This window comes from Rhinatrema bivittatum, chromosome 2 (genome assembly GCF_901001135.1).
Source record: "Rhinatrema bivittatum chromosome 2, aRhiBiv1.1, whole genome shotgun sequence".
NCBI lineage: Eukaryota > Metazoa > Chordata > Amphibia > Gymnophiona > Rhinatrematidae > Rhinatrema > Rhinatrema bivittatum.
In genome coordinates, this window is record NC_042616.1 from 757,283,159 (window position 1) to 757,297,885 (window position 14,727).

The following is a 14,727-nucleotide window of genomic DNA, read 5'->3' on the forward strand; positions in this document are numbered from 1 at the left end:
AAGAGATTTGCAGGGCAGTTACTTGGAAGTCTTTACATATCTTTGCTAGAACCTACTGATTGGATGTCCACGCCCCGGATGTTGACAATTTTGGTAGAAGTGTTCTTCGACCGGGACTCTCGCAGTCCCACCCAGGTTAGAGAGGCTTTGGTACCTCCCAGGAGTCTGGACTGCTCTGGGTATGTACAGGGAAAGGAAAATTGGTTCTTACCTTCTAAGTTTTTTGTTCCTGTGGTACTACAGATCAGTCCAGAGTCCCACCCAGTTGGGGAAATGAGTTTTGGAGAATCCACTCGATTTGTATAATTTAATAATTTTGATTAAATCAGTAGAATGGTACAGACTTCTCAGTCTTTTTAGGATGTATGCTAAATTTAATTATATTTCTTAATTGCTAATTTACTTGTCCTCTGCTCATTCAGGGGGCTATAATAGAGTTAATTGGTTACAAGTTTTTGTTAAGTATTTTCTGCTTGGGTACTGTTTAATACTGAAGAAATGTAGGTTGCACACCAGGTTTGAGGCGGTGCCTGCAATACTTTCTCTGACTCCATCTGCTGGAAGGAAGGCAAAATCCAGGAGTCTGGACTGATCTGTGGTATTATAGGAATGAAAGTTAGCAGGTAAGAACCAATTTTCCTTTGAACGTCTCCTTTATGAGGAAAGGCTAAAGAGGTTAGGGCTGTTCAGCCTGGAGAAGAGATGGCTGAGGGGGGATATGGTAGAGGTCTACAAAATCATAAGAGGACTAGAACTGGTAAATGTGAATTAGTTATTTACTCTTTCAGGTATTAGGAGGACTCCATGAAGTTAGCAAGTAGCACATTTAAAATGTAGGAGAACATTCTTTTTCACTCCATGTACAATTAAGCTCTGGAATTCATTGCCAGAGAATTTGGTTAGGGCAGTTAGTGTACCTGAGTTTAAAAAAGGTTTGGATAAGTTCCTGAAGAAATCCATAAACTGCTATTAATCAAATTGCCTTAGGGAATAGCCACTGCTTATTACCGGCATTAGTAGCATGGGATCTATTTATTGTTTGGGTACTAGCCCCAAGAACTTGTAACCTGGCTTGGCCAGTGTTGAAAACAGGATGCTGGGCTTGATGGATCCTTGGTCTGTCCCAGTATGGCAACTTCTTATGTTCTTACATTCCCCTCCTTCCTCCTTGCCGTTTGTGTTTTCTTCCTTCTCCTACAATTTAAAGAGAACGCTGCTACAGAGGTATGTTTGGAAGAAATATCTTGCTCATTTTTACAATCATGGCTGCTGTTCCAAATTTGCATTATGATCACTGCTCATCCTTAACTGACCTCTCACTTCACATCTGCAATATGACAGGTATGCTAAATGGATGAAATGTACTGTTGGCAAAAAGAGAGAGTACATTTTATCCTGCTACACCAGTCCAGACAAGTGGGTTATGTCGCTCTATGAGCAGATGGATGCAGTACATGCAACTTTCCTTTGTGACATCACCACTATTTGGTGCAACACAGAGAAAACCCAGTATTCTTTGCCTCCTGCAGATGTAGGATGGTGGTGCAACAAATATATTATTTTTTTCTTTGGCTTGACTCCTACTTAGAGGGATTTAGGCACAGCACTTGGTCTTGACCAGAGTAAGCAAGTCCCTTTGTTGATATATATATATATTTTTTTAGAGCTAGTTAGCTGGTAACTAATGAGCCTTTGGAGGTTGCCAGTCCTAAAAGGGTTGTGGTAGAGCTCAGGGAGAAGGTTGTCTTTTTTTTTCTAGGGGCATCCAAAAAGAACCCCATTCCTATTCCTATCCCAGATCAGTCCAGACAAGTAGGTTTTGCATCCCTACCAGCAGATGGAGGCAGAGAACAATTATTTGAGGCACTGCTATATAGAGATGTGAATCGTGTGGCCGATCGTTTTAACGATCAGGTTCGGATGGAGGGAGAAAAAAATCGGATCGTTAGATGTGAATTGGAATTGGTTCCGATTCCAATTCACATCGTTAATTTTTTAGAGAGGCCTGAGCAGATTAAAAAAAAAAAAAAAAAACCCCACCCCAACCCTTTACAAATGTGACCCCTTTGCTCTCCCACCCTCCCGAACCCCCCCCAAAATGTTAAATTACCTGGTGGTCCAGTGGAGGGGGGGGGGGTCCCGGCGCCGATGGCCCGATTAAAAAAAACAACCCACCCCAACCCTTTACAAATTACCCCTTTGCTTTTCCAACCCTCCCGACCCCCCCCCCCCCCCAAAAAAAAAACCTTTTACATGTACCTGGTGGTCTAGCGGGGGGTCCGGGAGCCATCCCTTCAATCATACCCTAGGTGCCGGTGCTGCTGGACTGGTTTCAAAATGGCGCCGATCGCCTTTGCCCTCACAGGTAATTTAACATTTTGGGGGGGTTCGGGAGGGTGGGGGAGGGTAAAGGATTGGTTTTAAAGGGTCAGGGTGGGTTTTAGGGGTTGTTTTGGTGTGCCGGTTTTCCCACCCTCCCCCCAAATAATTCCCATACTCGATTTAACAATTTTTCAACATAAATCGAGGGAATTCCTATTGTATCGAGTCCCTTACCGATTAATGACGATTTTAAAATTATCAGACGATAATTTAAATCGTTAAACGATTCACATCCCTACTGCTATATATCCGAGAGTGCCACTTGCAGTCCCTCAGTATTTCCCTGTCTCCAGCAGATGGTAGAGATCCAAACCTGCAGTCTGGAGTTTTGATTAAAAAAAAACCAGTAGGAAGCCAAGATTCCTGGAAGGCTCCCCAAGATGTTGGGTTCCTTTGTGGGCCATCTCTTGGATAGAGCGGAGGGTGGGTGATCCTGAGCTAGGGGGTGAAAGCCAGGGGTCCTGTTTCCCTCACCCCCTCAGGGTCCTCACTTCCAGTGTCTGCTCTCCCCTGGCATGCAGAAGCAGGGTGGTGAGTGAGGGCAGAAATCTCCTGATCGCAGGGCCCAGTGCTTGCTCAGCCGACGGGCTTTTTCTCAGCGGCAGGGGCTATTTTTAGGTTTGATCGTGATTCAGGCCGATGCCCACTGAGTGCGGGAAAAGTTGCCTTGGCTGAGGTTTGAAGGGGGACCCTCGGGGAGTTGGACAGATCGGTGCTGCATGCCGGGGGGAGGACGGAGGAACCAGTGGCCATTTTTAAGGCACATGGCAGGAGCCAGGAGGCCAATCCAGAGCCTCGGGACTCCTCTGCCCCATTATTTCCCGTTGATTTAAGTCCTGCTGGTGGCAGGGAAGGGACGGGGGGCTAGGGTGACAATGGTCAGGATCAGTCCTTTTTGGATTCTGAGCAATTGTCAGCAGATTTTGTTCTCATAAGCCCTATTTTGGCCAAGAAAGAGGCAGGATCCAAGCGGCTGCTTCCCAGAAAGCCCCCTGTGGCTAAGAAGCCTTTTGGGGGGGGAGCCCGCAGGCTCTGGAGGGATCTTGCATCTCCTTGGACTGGAGTGGTCCACGTTGAGGACTGAGATATGACGGAGGAGTCGGATGTGCCTGATCAGAGACAGGTGGTTTGTTGGGCCCAGGCAAAGACCCGGTCTGTGATTTAGGGGATCCTATGCGGGATGTGGACGACATCCCGATTGCGGTGGGTGACTACCCTCGTGTGGTCCTGTTGTTCCGCAGGGAGGAACTAGGTCCGCTGATTTCCCAGGTGTTGCAGGAGTTGAGTATTAAGGAAGATTCAGACAATGAGGGGGTGAACCCGATCCTGGTCTCATATTACACTGCCCTTGGGGATTCACATTACCTTGCTTGAGACTGACACGGTCTCAGCTTCATGAGAAAAGCAGTGACTGTATGGAACTCGAAGGCTAGGTTGCAGGTCCGTCCATGTCACTTCCCGTTGATGCATCTGGCATATTCTTTTGTTCTCACCTTTTTTAAAGGGTTTAATTTGCATCTTGGTTCATTAATATAAATTAATTATCTTCGATATTAAACTGTGATTGGTCCAATTCATCCAGTTTGGTTTTTTTTTGTTTGTATTTTTTGGGCAGTTGGTTCAATTTGCAAGCAGTCGAACATTCATTATATAGTTTGTGGAAGATGACATTTGATAGGTGCACAGGCTCTGATTGGTTGGTTTGTGGAGAAGAGCCATAAAGAAGAGACTTATTTATTTACTTGCTTTTTTTATGCCAACATTCATTGGGATATATCGCATCCGTTTATATGCCAACAAGGAGAATAATAAGATTATGGGATCTTATTTTTTACATTGTAACCATATAACGATATAAACATAAAACATTGAAGCATGTAATCATGTAACCACGTAGCATTGTAACCATATAACTCAAAGATCTTAATATGTTGTATTCGTGTAACTCAGGGATATTATTATTGCATAGTAACCATAAAACCATTGTACATGGAAATTTATATAACATTGTAACAGTCTTATTAATTTAATTTATATGACATTGTGACAGTCTTATTAATATTACATTGTACTGGTGGAAATTAGGAAACTTATGTTATTAAATTGTAATATTAGGTTAAAGGAGCAATTAATGTATTGCATTGTATCAGAGTGAATACCGAGAACGGTCTTGGTTATGTTATGCAAGCAATCATACCTTGAGGTATAATAGCATGGAGACGGTTGTGTTGTATTATGAGACTGGGAAAGGGAGGAGAGGTTTAAATTGTGGGTTGGAAGGCATTTTGGAATAACCAAGTTTTTAGATTTTTTTTTTTTTTAATGATTTGGTTGAGGGTTCCAGTCTAAGTTGTATAGGGAGTTTGTTCCACAGTGAGGGGCCGGCTACTGATATGGCGCGTTCTCTAATTGTGGTGAGGTGTGCTGCTTTTGGAGGGGGGGAATGTTTAGCAGGCCAGCTCTGTTTTGTTTTGCTTTTTAAAGAAACCAGTCCTCCTTTATCCTTGTTCTCTGTTCAGAGAAAAATGATCAAGCGCTTTGTGAGACTACAACTTCTTGTTAGCATACAAACAATTTGTTAGAAGGTTCCACTGGGCCTTGCTTCTTCATTCTCACCCAATGTTGTTGGGCTTTTTTGGTACTTCCCTCTCATCCAGACTGGTATAACAGGATAAAATGAAAGGTGAAATTTTCTTACCTGTTCATTTTCTTTCCATGAATCCTGCCAAACCAGTCCAGGACCCTCCTGTGAAGTTGGGTCATAGTAACAGAGAGGGGATGTTGCGGTCAATTGACTGTATGATACATACTTATTATGGAAAGAGCTTCTCCCTTCTCTGTTTTTCATTTGCTGTTTCCTTTCCTTCTTAATGGTAAATTACTGTTTCCACAGTGACCAATCAGGCAAGATATTGCCAGAGATTCTTCTTTTCAACTTTTTGGGTAGTATTTTGTCATATGTTTGAGTGCTTTTTCATAGGAATACTGGCTTTCTCTGTGCTGCACCAAATCTAAATAGTGACTATAATGTTGCAAAAGAGAAGCATGTGCTCTGCCTCCATCTGCTGGTAGGGGAACATAACCCACTGGTGTAGCAGAATTCATGGAAAGAAATTAATAGTTAAAATGTCACCTTATGTAGGAATGATTTTTATACTTGCTTCTACTGATAGTCAATTCTTTTGAACAGAAATATCAGAAAAGAACTAGAAAACTATTTTATAATTTGTTTATTTTTCAGTCCTCAGAGTAATCTTTTATGTGACCTATTTGCTTGCATTATTTTCTTTGAGTTTCAAGAATTTGGAAAATTAATTTACAGCATTTCAATATCAATGTCTTTTTGTGTGTGTGTGTTGCTTGTTCTCTTTAGTTTGGATCTGAAGTCATATTTCCAGATTTTTGTTTGAGGAATTCTTCAAACAAGAGTTTAGATGGATTAATTCAGAATACTTGCTCAGCTGTCAAGAAAACCAGCCAAATAAAGAAAAAAATTCTACCAGAAGTAAGTAACAAATGGTAAAGGATTTTCAAAACATTGCTGACATTTTCCATCAAAAAATTTGAATGAGGCATCCATATACCTGGGTTTTATCATCTGACTAGTGCATCAGCAAGCAGGAAAAATACTGAACATAGATAATGCACATTTTAGAGCTCTAAATGTGGAAGAGCAGCAAGCGACCTACAAGGGATGATATGCAGGGAAAGTGGGTAGATGGATAGCTTGGTGTCTGGCTCTTTGTTCCTTGAGTTGAAGTGAGATATTTGTGTTTTTTCTTTAGGGACAAGCATGTATTTATTATTTATTTTTGGTTTTTTATATACCGGTCTTCTTGCATTAGATGCAAATCAAATCGGTTTACATTGAACAATTAAACTTGCTTGAAAGCATTACATGTAACAGAGAACATCTAACAAGAAACCTGTAGGAACAATAATAAAACAAGGAGTTTGAAGTATTCATCTTAACCAGATGCCTTGCAGAAAACCAATGAGGAATTAAAAAATAAAAATTAAATAACAGATGGATGTATCGAGAGAAATAGGGCTTGGGAGCAATGAGAGGATACATTATAAGGGAGGATGAGAGGGAAGAGGGAAAAAGAACAGTGAGACCAGAAAGGTAGATAAAGGAGGAGGGATTAGGAGGAATTATACAAAAAGGACAAACAAATCAAATTTGCCATGGTAAGTCTACTGTAAGTAATCAGGGAAATGCTAGATTAAAAAGCCAAGTTTTCAGTTTTTTCTTGAAGGATTGCTGGCAGGGATCCTGTCTGAGGTCTGGTGGAAGTGAGTTCCAATGAGAAGGACCTGACGTGGAAAGAGTCCTATTTCTTAGTGGAGTTTTGGCTTGAGGGACAAAAAGGGAGCCTTGATAAGCTTTTCTTATTGGTCTCTTTGATTTGTTGGAGCGAAACTGAAAGGTAAGATCAATTGGAGCTAAGTTGTTTAAGAATTTGTGTATGATGGTCATGGCTTTATAGAGGACTCTGTATTTAATCGGAAGCCAGTGAAGCTTGTAGAGAATGGGTGTAATGTGATCTCTCTTATTCGAGTTGGTCAGGATCCTGGCTGCTGAATTCAGTAACATTTGTAGAGGCTTGATGGAGTTGGCTGGAAGACCATGTAGCAAAGCGTTACAATAGTCAGCTTTGGAGAGGATGATTGATTGAAGGACAAGGCGGAAATCGTGTAAGTGCAAAAGGGGTTTTAGCCTTTTCAAAACTTGTAATTTGAAAAAGCATTCTTTAGTTGTGTTATTTACAAATCTTTTGAGGTTCAGATGATTGTCCCAAAGCACGCCTAGATCTCTTACGTGGGAAGTGTTTTTGAGGTTGTCCAGAATAGTTGCAAGAGGAATAGGGAAATGTCTTTGTGTTTGATCTATCATAATGTTAGATGTCTGTCTTGGAATGAAGTTGTCATCCTAGGAGATGGTGAGGTATTCCGTTTTTTGCTTGTTGATGACAAGGTTAAGTTTGGTAAGGAGCGAGCTGATTTCCTGAAAGCAATATTCCCAGAAAATTAAAGTGTTTGGAAGGGACTTCCTTATGGGGATGAGAATTTGTATGTCATCTGCATATATAAAATGTTTGATTTTCAGCTTAGATAACAGGAAGCAGAGGGGTAGAAGATAAATGTTGAAGAGGGTTGGGGAGAGGGAGGAACCTTGTGGAACACCCAGGTTTGAACTGATTGGTTTAGATTCTTTGTTGTTAATTTTGACCTTGAATGATCTGTTGCTGAGAAATGAACGAAACCAATCTAGGGCAGTGCCTGAAATACCAATGTTGGCTAGTCTGTCTAGAAGGATTGAATGATTGACCATATCAAAGGCCGCCGAGAGGTCGAGGAGAATGAGCAGGTGAGGTTGTTTTTTGTCTGAACTAAGGAAGACTGAATCCAAGAGAGAGATCAGAAGGGATTCTGTGTTAAGGGATTTCCGAAAACCATATTGAGATGGAGCCAGAATCTTGAAATCTTCCAAGTAGTCTGTGAGCTGTTTATTGACTATTTTCTCCATGACCTTAGCAATGAAGGGTAGGTTAGCAATGGGGTGAAAATTAGCTGGTTCATCTGTTGAAAGATTAGGTTTTTTAAGGAGAGGTTTCAAGATGGCTTGCTTAAGAGAATCTGGAACTTTACCTTTAGTTAATGAACAGTTAATGATTTCTGCGATGGGTTTCGCAATGGTGTTTGGTATTGACATGAGAAGGTTTGAAGGGATGGTATCTAAAGGATGTGAAGAGGGTTTGAGTTTTTTTAGAATATTCATAATTTCAAGTGATGAGGTGGTTTCGAATGATTCGAATGATGAGGTGATCTCGACGGATTCTAACCTGGCGTTTTGATCTAATGCTGTGGTCTGTGAGAGGTGGGTAGTAGGAGTAGAGGTGTGAAAAAGATTGGTGAGCTTGATAATTTTCTCTTCAAAAAAGGAGGCGAGTTCAGTAGCTTTGGCGAACGCTTGATCATCTGGAATGGATGGAGGGGGGGGGTTTGGTTAGAGCTTGAGACATATGAAAAAAGAGCTTTGGAGTCAAATATGAAATGATGGATTTTTTTCGCGTAGAAATCTTTCTTTGTTTTAAAGATGGTGATCCTATACTTATTGAGTGTGGCTTTGTAGATTGCTTGATTCGTGGTAGAGGGATTTCTGCGCCAGGTATGTTCTTTGTTTCTAAGGTCTACTTTGATAGCCTTCAGTTCGGGTGTAAACCAGGGTTTCCCTTTATCCTGTGCTTTGTGAATCACCTTGGTGGTTAGTGGGCAGGTTTGGTCTGCGACTTTGGTGATTGTATGCCATGAAGTAAAGGCTGAGTTCAAGTCTGAAAAGTCGAGATGTGGCAGTTCCTTTTTAAGATGATTGGAAATAGTTTCTGATGAACAGGGTTTCCTAAAGTGGATTGTGGTTTTGGGTAAATAAGGAGGAGAATCTGCAGTCTTAAGGACCGTTGTGATGATAAAGTGGTCCGACCAAGGTACTGGTGTACAGGTTGGAGGGGAGGATGGAGAGATGCTTTTATTTACGAAGATCAAGTCCAGGGTGTGGCCTGCTTTGTGAGTTGGATTGTCTATGATCTGTTTGAAACCCATGTGCTTAAGTGAAGAAAGGAAAGATTCGCAGTTAGGGGAGTGTTTGTTCGAGTCGACATGTAGATTAAAATCTCCCATTATTAATGCAGGGGAGTCATAGTTGATGTGCTTGGATAAGTATTCTATAATGGGAGATGGGTCTGCCTCTATTTTTCCGGGAGGAGCATAAATAAGGCAGATTTGGAGCTGTTTGGATTTAAAACAAGCAAATTCAATGTTTGAAATTGAAAGGGAATGTTGAAGATTTATCTTAAGTTCTTTCTTTGCTGCTAAAAGAAGACCGCCTCCTCTTTTCTTAGGTCTGGGGATCGAGAATATATCGTAGGTTGGAGTGGGAAGTTGATTTATAAGTACTGAGTCCGTGGGTTTTAACCAAGTTTCTGTGATTGTACAGATGTCTGGATTGTCCTCTGAGAGATGATCATTAAGAATGTGTGATTTTTTTTGAGAGGGATTGTACATTGAAAAGAGTCAGTGAAAATAATGAGAGGCCTAGTAATTGAGTAATTGGTGAGAGAATAATAGGGATAAGTCTCTTCTGTTGGATGAGATGAATCAGAGGTAGATTCTCTTTGTGTTTGGGGTGTTTGCAGATGATAGGGATAGTGAAGGAGTGCATTTTAACGTTCAACGGTTTTTTATTGAGTAGCTCAGAAACAAATGAACAGTGGCAACACCGATAATACATATGATCAATTCCAAATATCATAGCTAAGCAACATTGGTCCAGTACCACGAGCGCAAACATGAACCACCAAGCATACCAACAGACAACTCATTTTTTCCCTTCCCCCCCCCCCCCCTTTTGTTTTCCCCCCCCACTCCTTGGTTATATGGTCCTCCATTAGCGTGAATCACTGCAAAGTTCCCAGCCGTGTCGCGGCCATATCATTCAGTATCCGGCTGCGAATCAGGGGTGTGAGAGATTGTAAGTAAGAATCCCACACACTGAGGAAGCGGCGCTCCCGTTGAATTGAGGTGTTCGCCCACTGCTTGTCCATCAAAAGGAGTCCGTGAAGTTGATTCCGCCATTGCCAATATGCTGGTGCCTCCGAAGATTGCCAGTGTAGTAAAATTATTTTCTTCCCCACAGCAAACGCCTTCCTAAGGAACAAACGTGGTCCCTGTCCTCTGATTATGCTTTGCGGAATCAGTCCAAACAATATCAGAGTAATCTGAAAAGGTATCACAGCATGTAACAACCCCCCCAAGTACTGCACCAACCGACCCCAAAATCTACGCACTCGGATACAATCCCAAAACATATGCTGTAGAGAGCCCTCAACCGCTCCACACTTCCCACAGTGCCCAGTGGGCACCAATTTATAATGTACTGCCCTAATAGGCGGGATGAAGGCCCTCCACAAAAACTTGAACTGCATCTCACGGTAATAGGAATTGGAAGAGATACAAGATACTTGACCAAAGCAGCGTTGCAGGTCCCGTGCTGTTACCCCTGGTATCCCAGTCCCAGCCCATCGCTCGGCTAAGGCCTCAGTAGCTCCCACCACCCGATAACCCATAAGCGTTTTATAATATTTAGCTAGAGTGGGAGCCTTCTGAGTGGATAGGGAAAGAAATGCATCCAGCTTATGAAAGGCTTGGACCTGCCTGCTGGCCAAGGGAAGCGAATTAAAATAGTGTTGTACTTGCATGTAGGGGAAAACATGTTGAAACAACAAACCATATTGCGCTATTACCTCTTTATGTGACAGGAGACAGCCGTCCTCGTCCAGCAGGTGGCCCAGATACTCTATACCGTGCGTCGCCCATTCCCGAAAACCCCGTGTTTGGGAGCCTGGTGAGAACTCGGGGTTGCCCCTTAAGGGCAAAAGATAAGCATTCTTTCTAGGTATTCCCAGTGTACGAGTCAGCACCCTCCAGGCTCGTTTCAATGGTGCCAGTAAAGTCTCCACCAAGGGCGGATAGGACACTGTTGAGGCGTCCGCCTGTAACACATAACTCAACCCCATGGGAGCCACCAGAGCCCTTTCCACTGAAAGATTCGTGTACATCGGGACGCCCCTAAGCCAATCCCGAACCAGTCTGAGATTGCCTGCCACATTATACAGGTGGATGTCGGGCACTCCAATCCCCCCCTGCCCCCAACGCTGTTGCAAATACCGAAGTGGGATTCGCGCCCTCCTACCCCGCCACAAAAATTGGCGCAAGGCCTTCTCCAATCGTTTCCTATCTAGAGCCTTAAGAAAAATGGGTAAATTTTGAAAAAGAAAAAGCCATTTTGGCAAAATTATCATCTTAAACAAATTTAGACCCAGCAACGAAACGGGGAGCGAACGCCAGGCTTCCAATTTTTCCAAGGTCTGCTGCAGAAGGGGGGCTACATTACTCGCATATAGCGACGCCAATTGTACTGGGAGTACGATTCCCAAATAGCGTATGCTAGAGGCGGCCCACATTAATGGGAAGGCCGGTCCCCACCCATCCCTTAAGGACAAAGGGAAGGGCAGTGCTTCAGACTTCTTGAGATTCAATTTAAGCCCCGCAAAGGAGCCAAACTCCTGGATCAAGGCCAACAGGGAGGTCAAGGAATTTACGGGATCAGTCAAGAAAACCAAAACATCGTCAGCAAACGCTGCATATTTAAAAGTTTCCGACTGAAACCGGATTCCTTTAATCGAACGAGTCTGCTGAATAGCAATCAGTAAAGGCTCTAGTTGTAACACAAAAAGCAAAGGTGACAAGGGGCACCCCTGTCTAGTGCCTCTGCAAATGGGAAAGGTCTCAGAGCAAACATTATTTACTACGATATTGGCTAGCGGATCCCGATATAACAACTGAATCGCCTGATAGAAAAACCCCTGGATTCCCACCAAATGGAGCACATGAAATAAATAGGGCCATTCAACCCTATCAAACGCTTTTTCAGCATCCAGACTGACTACCAAGTGGGGGAAGCCGTCATTCTGACCCAGGGTCATGGCAGCGAGAACTTTCCTAATATTTGTTATAGCGTACCGACGCCTAACAAATCCCACCTGACCCAGTCCCAGCAGATCTGGCAGCACAAGTGCCAACCGATCTGCCAGGATTTTTGCTAAAAGCTTCTGATCCACATTAAGAAGAGAGATTGGACGGTAAGACTCCGCTTGCAAGGGGTCCTTCCCAGGCTTAGGCAACAAAGTAATAGTGGCACTATTCATATGTAGCGGATAAGAACCCTGCTGTATCAGCGCATTAAAAGCATGCGTGAGGGGACCTTGTATAGAGTCTCGCAGAGTTTTGTAAAACTCAACCGCATATCCATCAGGATCCGGGGCCTTGTTTCGCTTTGCCGTGGCAATAACTAACCGAACCTCCTCCTCAGAGATGGGTTTATTCAAGTCCTCTTGCTGGGTGGGGGTTAATTGGGGTATACGTGTACGAGTACAGAATTGTTCTTGACTGACCCCATTCACCGGCCCCTGTGAATATAGATTCGAATAGAATTCCCTAAAAGTCTGCAGAATGGATGGAGTATCCCTTACCAGACGCCCCGAGGAGGTGGAAAGAGCAGGGATAAGTCGGGATGCCCTCTGTGATTTAACTAAATTGGCCAACATCCGGCCCGGTTTATTCCCAAATTGAAATAATCTGTATTGATAGTATGCCCACCCCTTTTTTGCCCTAAGATGTAATAAAGTGTTAAGCTCAGCCTGAAGGGCTAAGTAAGTGGCCCGCGTCTCGGGGCTCGGGGCACCTTGCAGTCTCCGTCTTGCTCGCCGAAGCTGAGCCGACAATAGTACTAATTTCTGGTCCCCCAATTTCCGTCGACGGGCCATGAACGCTATCACATCGCCCCGCAACACTGCCTTGGCAGCATACCAGAGTAGCACAGGATCTGATGTATGTGCACCGTTAAAGCGTAAGTATTCCTCCCATTTAGCATGAAGATAGTCCTGAAATCCTCGATCGTCCGCCAGAAAAAGCGGATAACACCACCACCGCCTTCCCGGCTCTATCACTGCTCTAGTGAGCTCTAAGGAGATTGGAGCATGGTCAGACACTATTATATCATCTATATCAGCCTGAGGGACAAAACTGAGCAAGTTGGAACTAATAAAAAAGTAGTCCAATCGAGCCTGTGACTGATGTGCCCTAGAAATGTGCGTAAACGTTTTCTCACCAGGATGGAATAGGCGCCAGGGATCTAATAGGTGCATCGATCTTTCCAAAAAATGAATACCCTTACTAGGAGGCAGTGCTTGGGCCCGAACACTAATCTTGTCCACAAAGGGGTCCTTAACGGAGTTGAAATCTCCCCCAACAATGAGACGCTGCTCAATGTATGGCAATAACGCCCCATACAGCCCATGAAAAAAGGCTAAAGGGGGGTTATTAGGAGCGTACACCGCACACAGTATTAACGGTTTGTGATCCAACTCCGCCTCAAGAATCAAGTACCTTCCCTGAGGGTCCCTAATCTCCTTATGGACAAGTAAAGGCACATGTTTCCTGACTAGAATTGCCACCCCTGCCGACCGAGTCGTACCTGATGCATAGTAAACATTAGCCACCCACTGCCTCCTCAGTTTCTGATGTTCAGAGTCATTCAGGTGTGTCTCCTGAAGTAGGACCACATCGGCCGACTTTTTATTGAGAACCGATAAGATTTTTGAGCGCTTTAAGGGCGAATTAACCCCACAAACATTCCAGGAGTATATCTTAAGAGTCGGATGTGCCATGATTTAAGTAACCCCCGAGACCCAGCCAGACACATTACCAAACAAGACATTGAAATGACCGCCCGGGGACCCTCCCAGCTGGAGCCCCCGCGCTAATAATCCCGCTAACCGGGACAATGAAGGAACCCGCAACAAGACATCATGAAATACAACCCTCAACCACAAACCAAGGAGTATAACCCACGCACAATCCACCCGCCCCCCCCCACCCCTCCCTCTCTCCCCCCTTCCCTCCATACACAGTTATCACTGCTGTCCCCCTTAAGCCTCCGTCCGGAGATGAGATCACTGTTTGCTGATCGGCACCCCCACCCCCCACCCAGCCCCATCCCCCAGCAAGCAATAGTAACAGGTTAAGTAAACAATACCCCAAACATGCATTCAATGGCCTAACATTCAAACCCAAAAAACCTCTGTGAAACATTCATAAAAGAACATGGGCCAAACGGAAGCCAGTGTCCAACAGATTAGGTAGCCAGAACGAAAACGTGGCTAGTATGTCCAATAAACAAATACACGCTGTACAGCCTTCCGTCTGAAACTGTCCGGGAGTATCAGGCAAGTATTATGCCCTGATCTGGCAGCTCAAGTGCCGCCATTTATCTTTATGTGGATATGAAGCCCACCCCCGTGCAGGGGGAAGCTAAAATCGTGGCCTGAAGCAAGGCTGCCACCATTAGCAAAGAATCATGGTGCCGCTAACGCTGGCGCAACAGTCTTCCCACGTTCCTCGACAAACTTGGCAGCCACAGCTGGATCCGTGAACCAACGGGTTCCTTCACTGGTATGGACGCGCAAACGAGCCGGGTATACCAGGATCGCTTTCTCTCCCAGCGCATGCAACTTAGAACAAATTGGCGCCATTGCTCGGCGCTGCTGCGACACCGCCGCGGAAAAGTCTTGAAACACCAGAACTCGTTGGTTTTCATATTGCAGGGTTTTACCCCGCCGTACCGCCATCAATATTTCATTTTTATGCACAAAATTCAATACTTTCGCGATAACAACTCTCGGGCGGGAGTCCTCCGACCTCCTCTGGCCCAAGCGATGTGCGCGC

The 14,727-nt window shown here is 44.1% G+C and overlaps 1 protein-coding gene across 2 annotated transcripts in view; it reads left to right on the forward strand.

Moving 5' to 3' along the window:
• MTBP (MDM2 binding protein) overlaps nucleotides 1-14,727 on the forward strand; it is a 194,276-nt gene that overhangs the window by 52,045 nt on the left and 127,504 nt on the right. For both annotated transcript variants that reach the window (XM_029591956.1, XM_029591955.1), the window contains exon 8: nucleotides 5,756-5,887. In XM_029591956.1, the coding sequence (XP_029447816.1) occupies nucleotides 5,756-5,887 (132 nt within the window). The remainder of the gene's footprint in view (nucleotides 1-5,755; nucleotides 5,888-14,727) is intronic.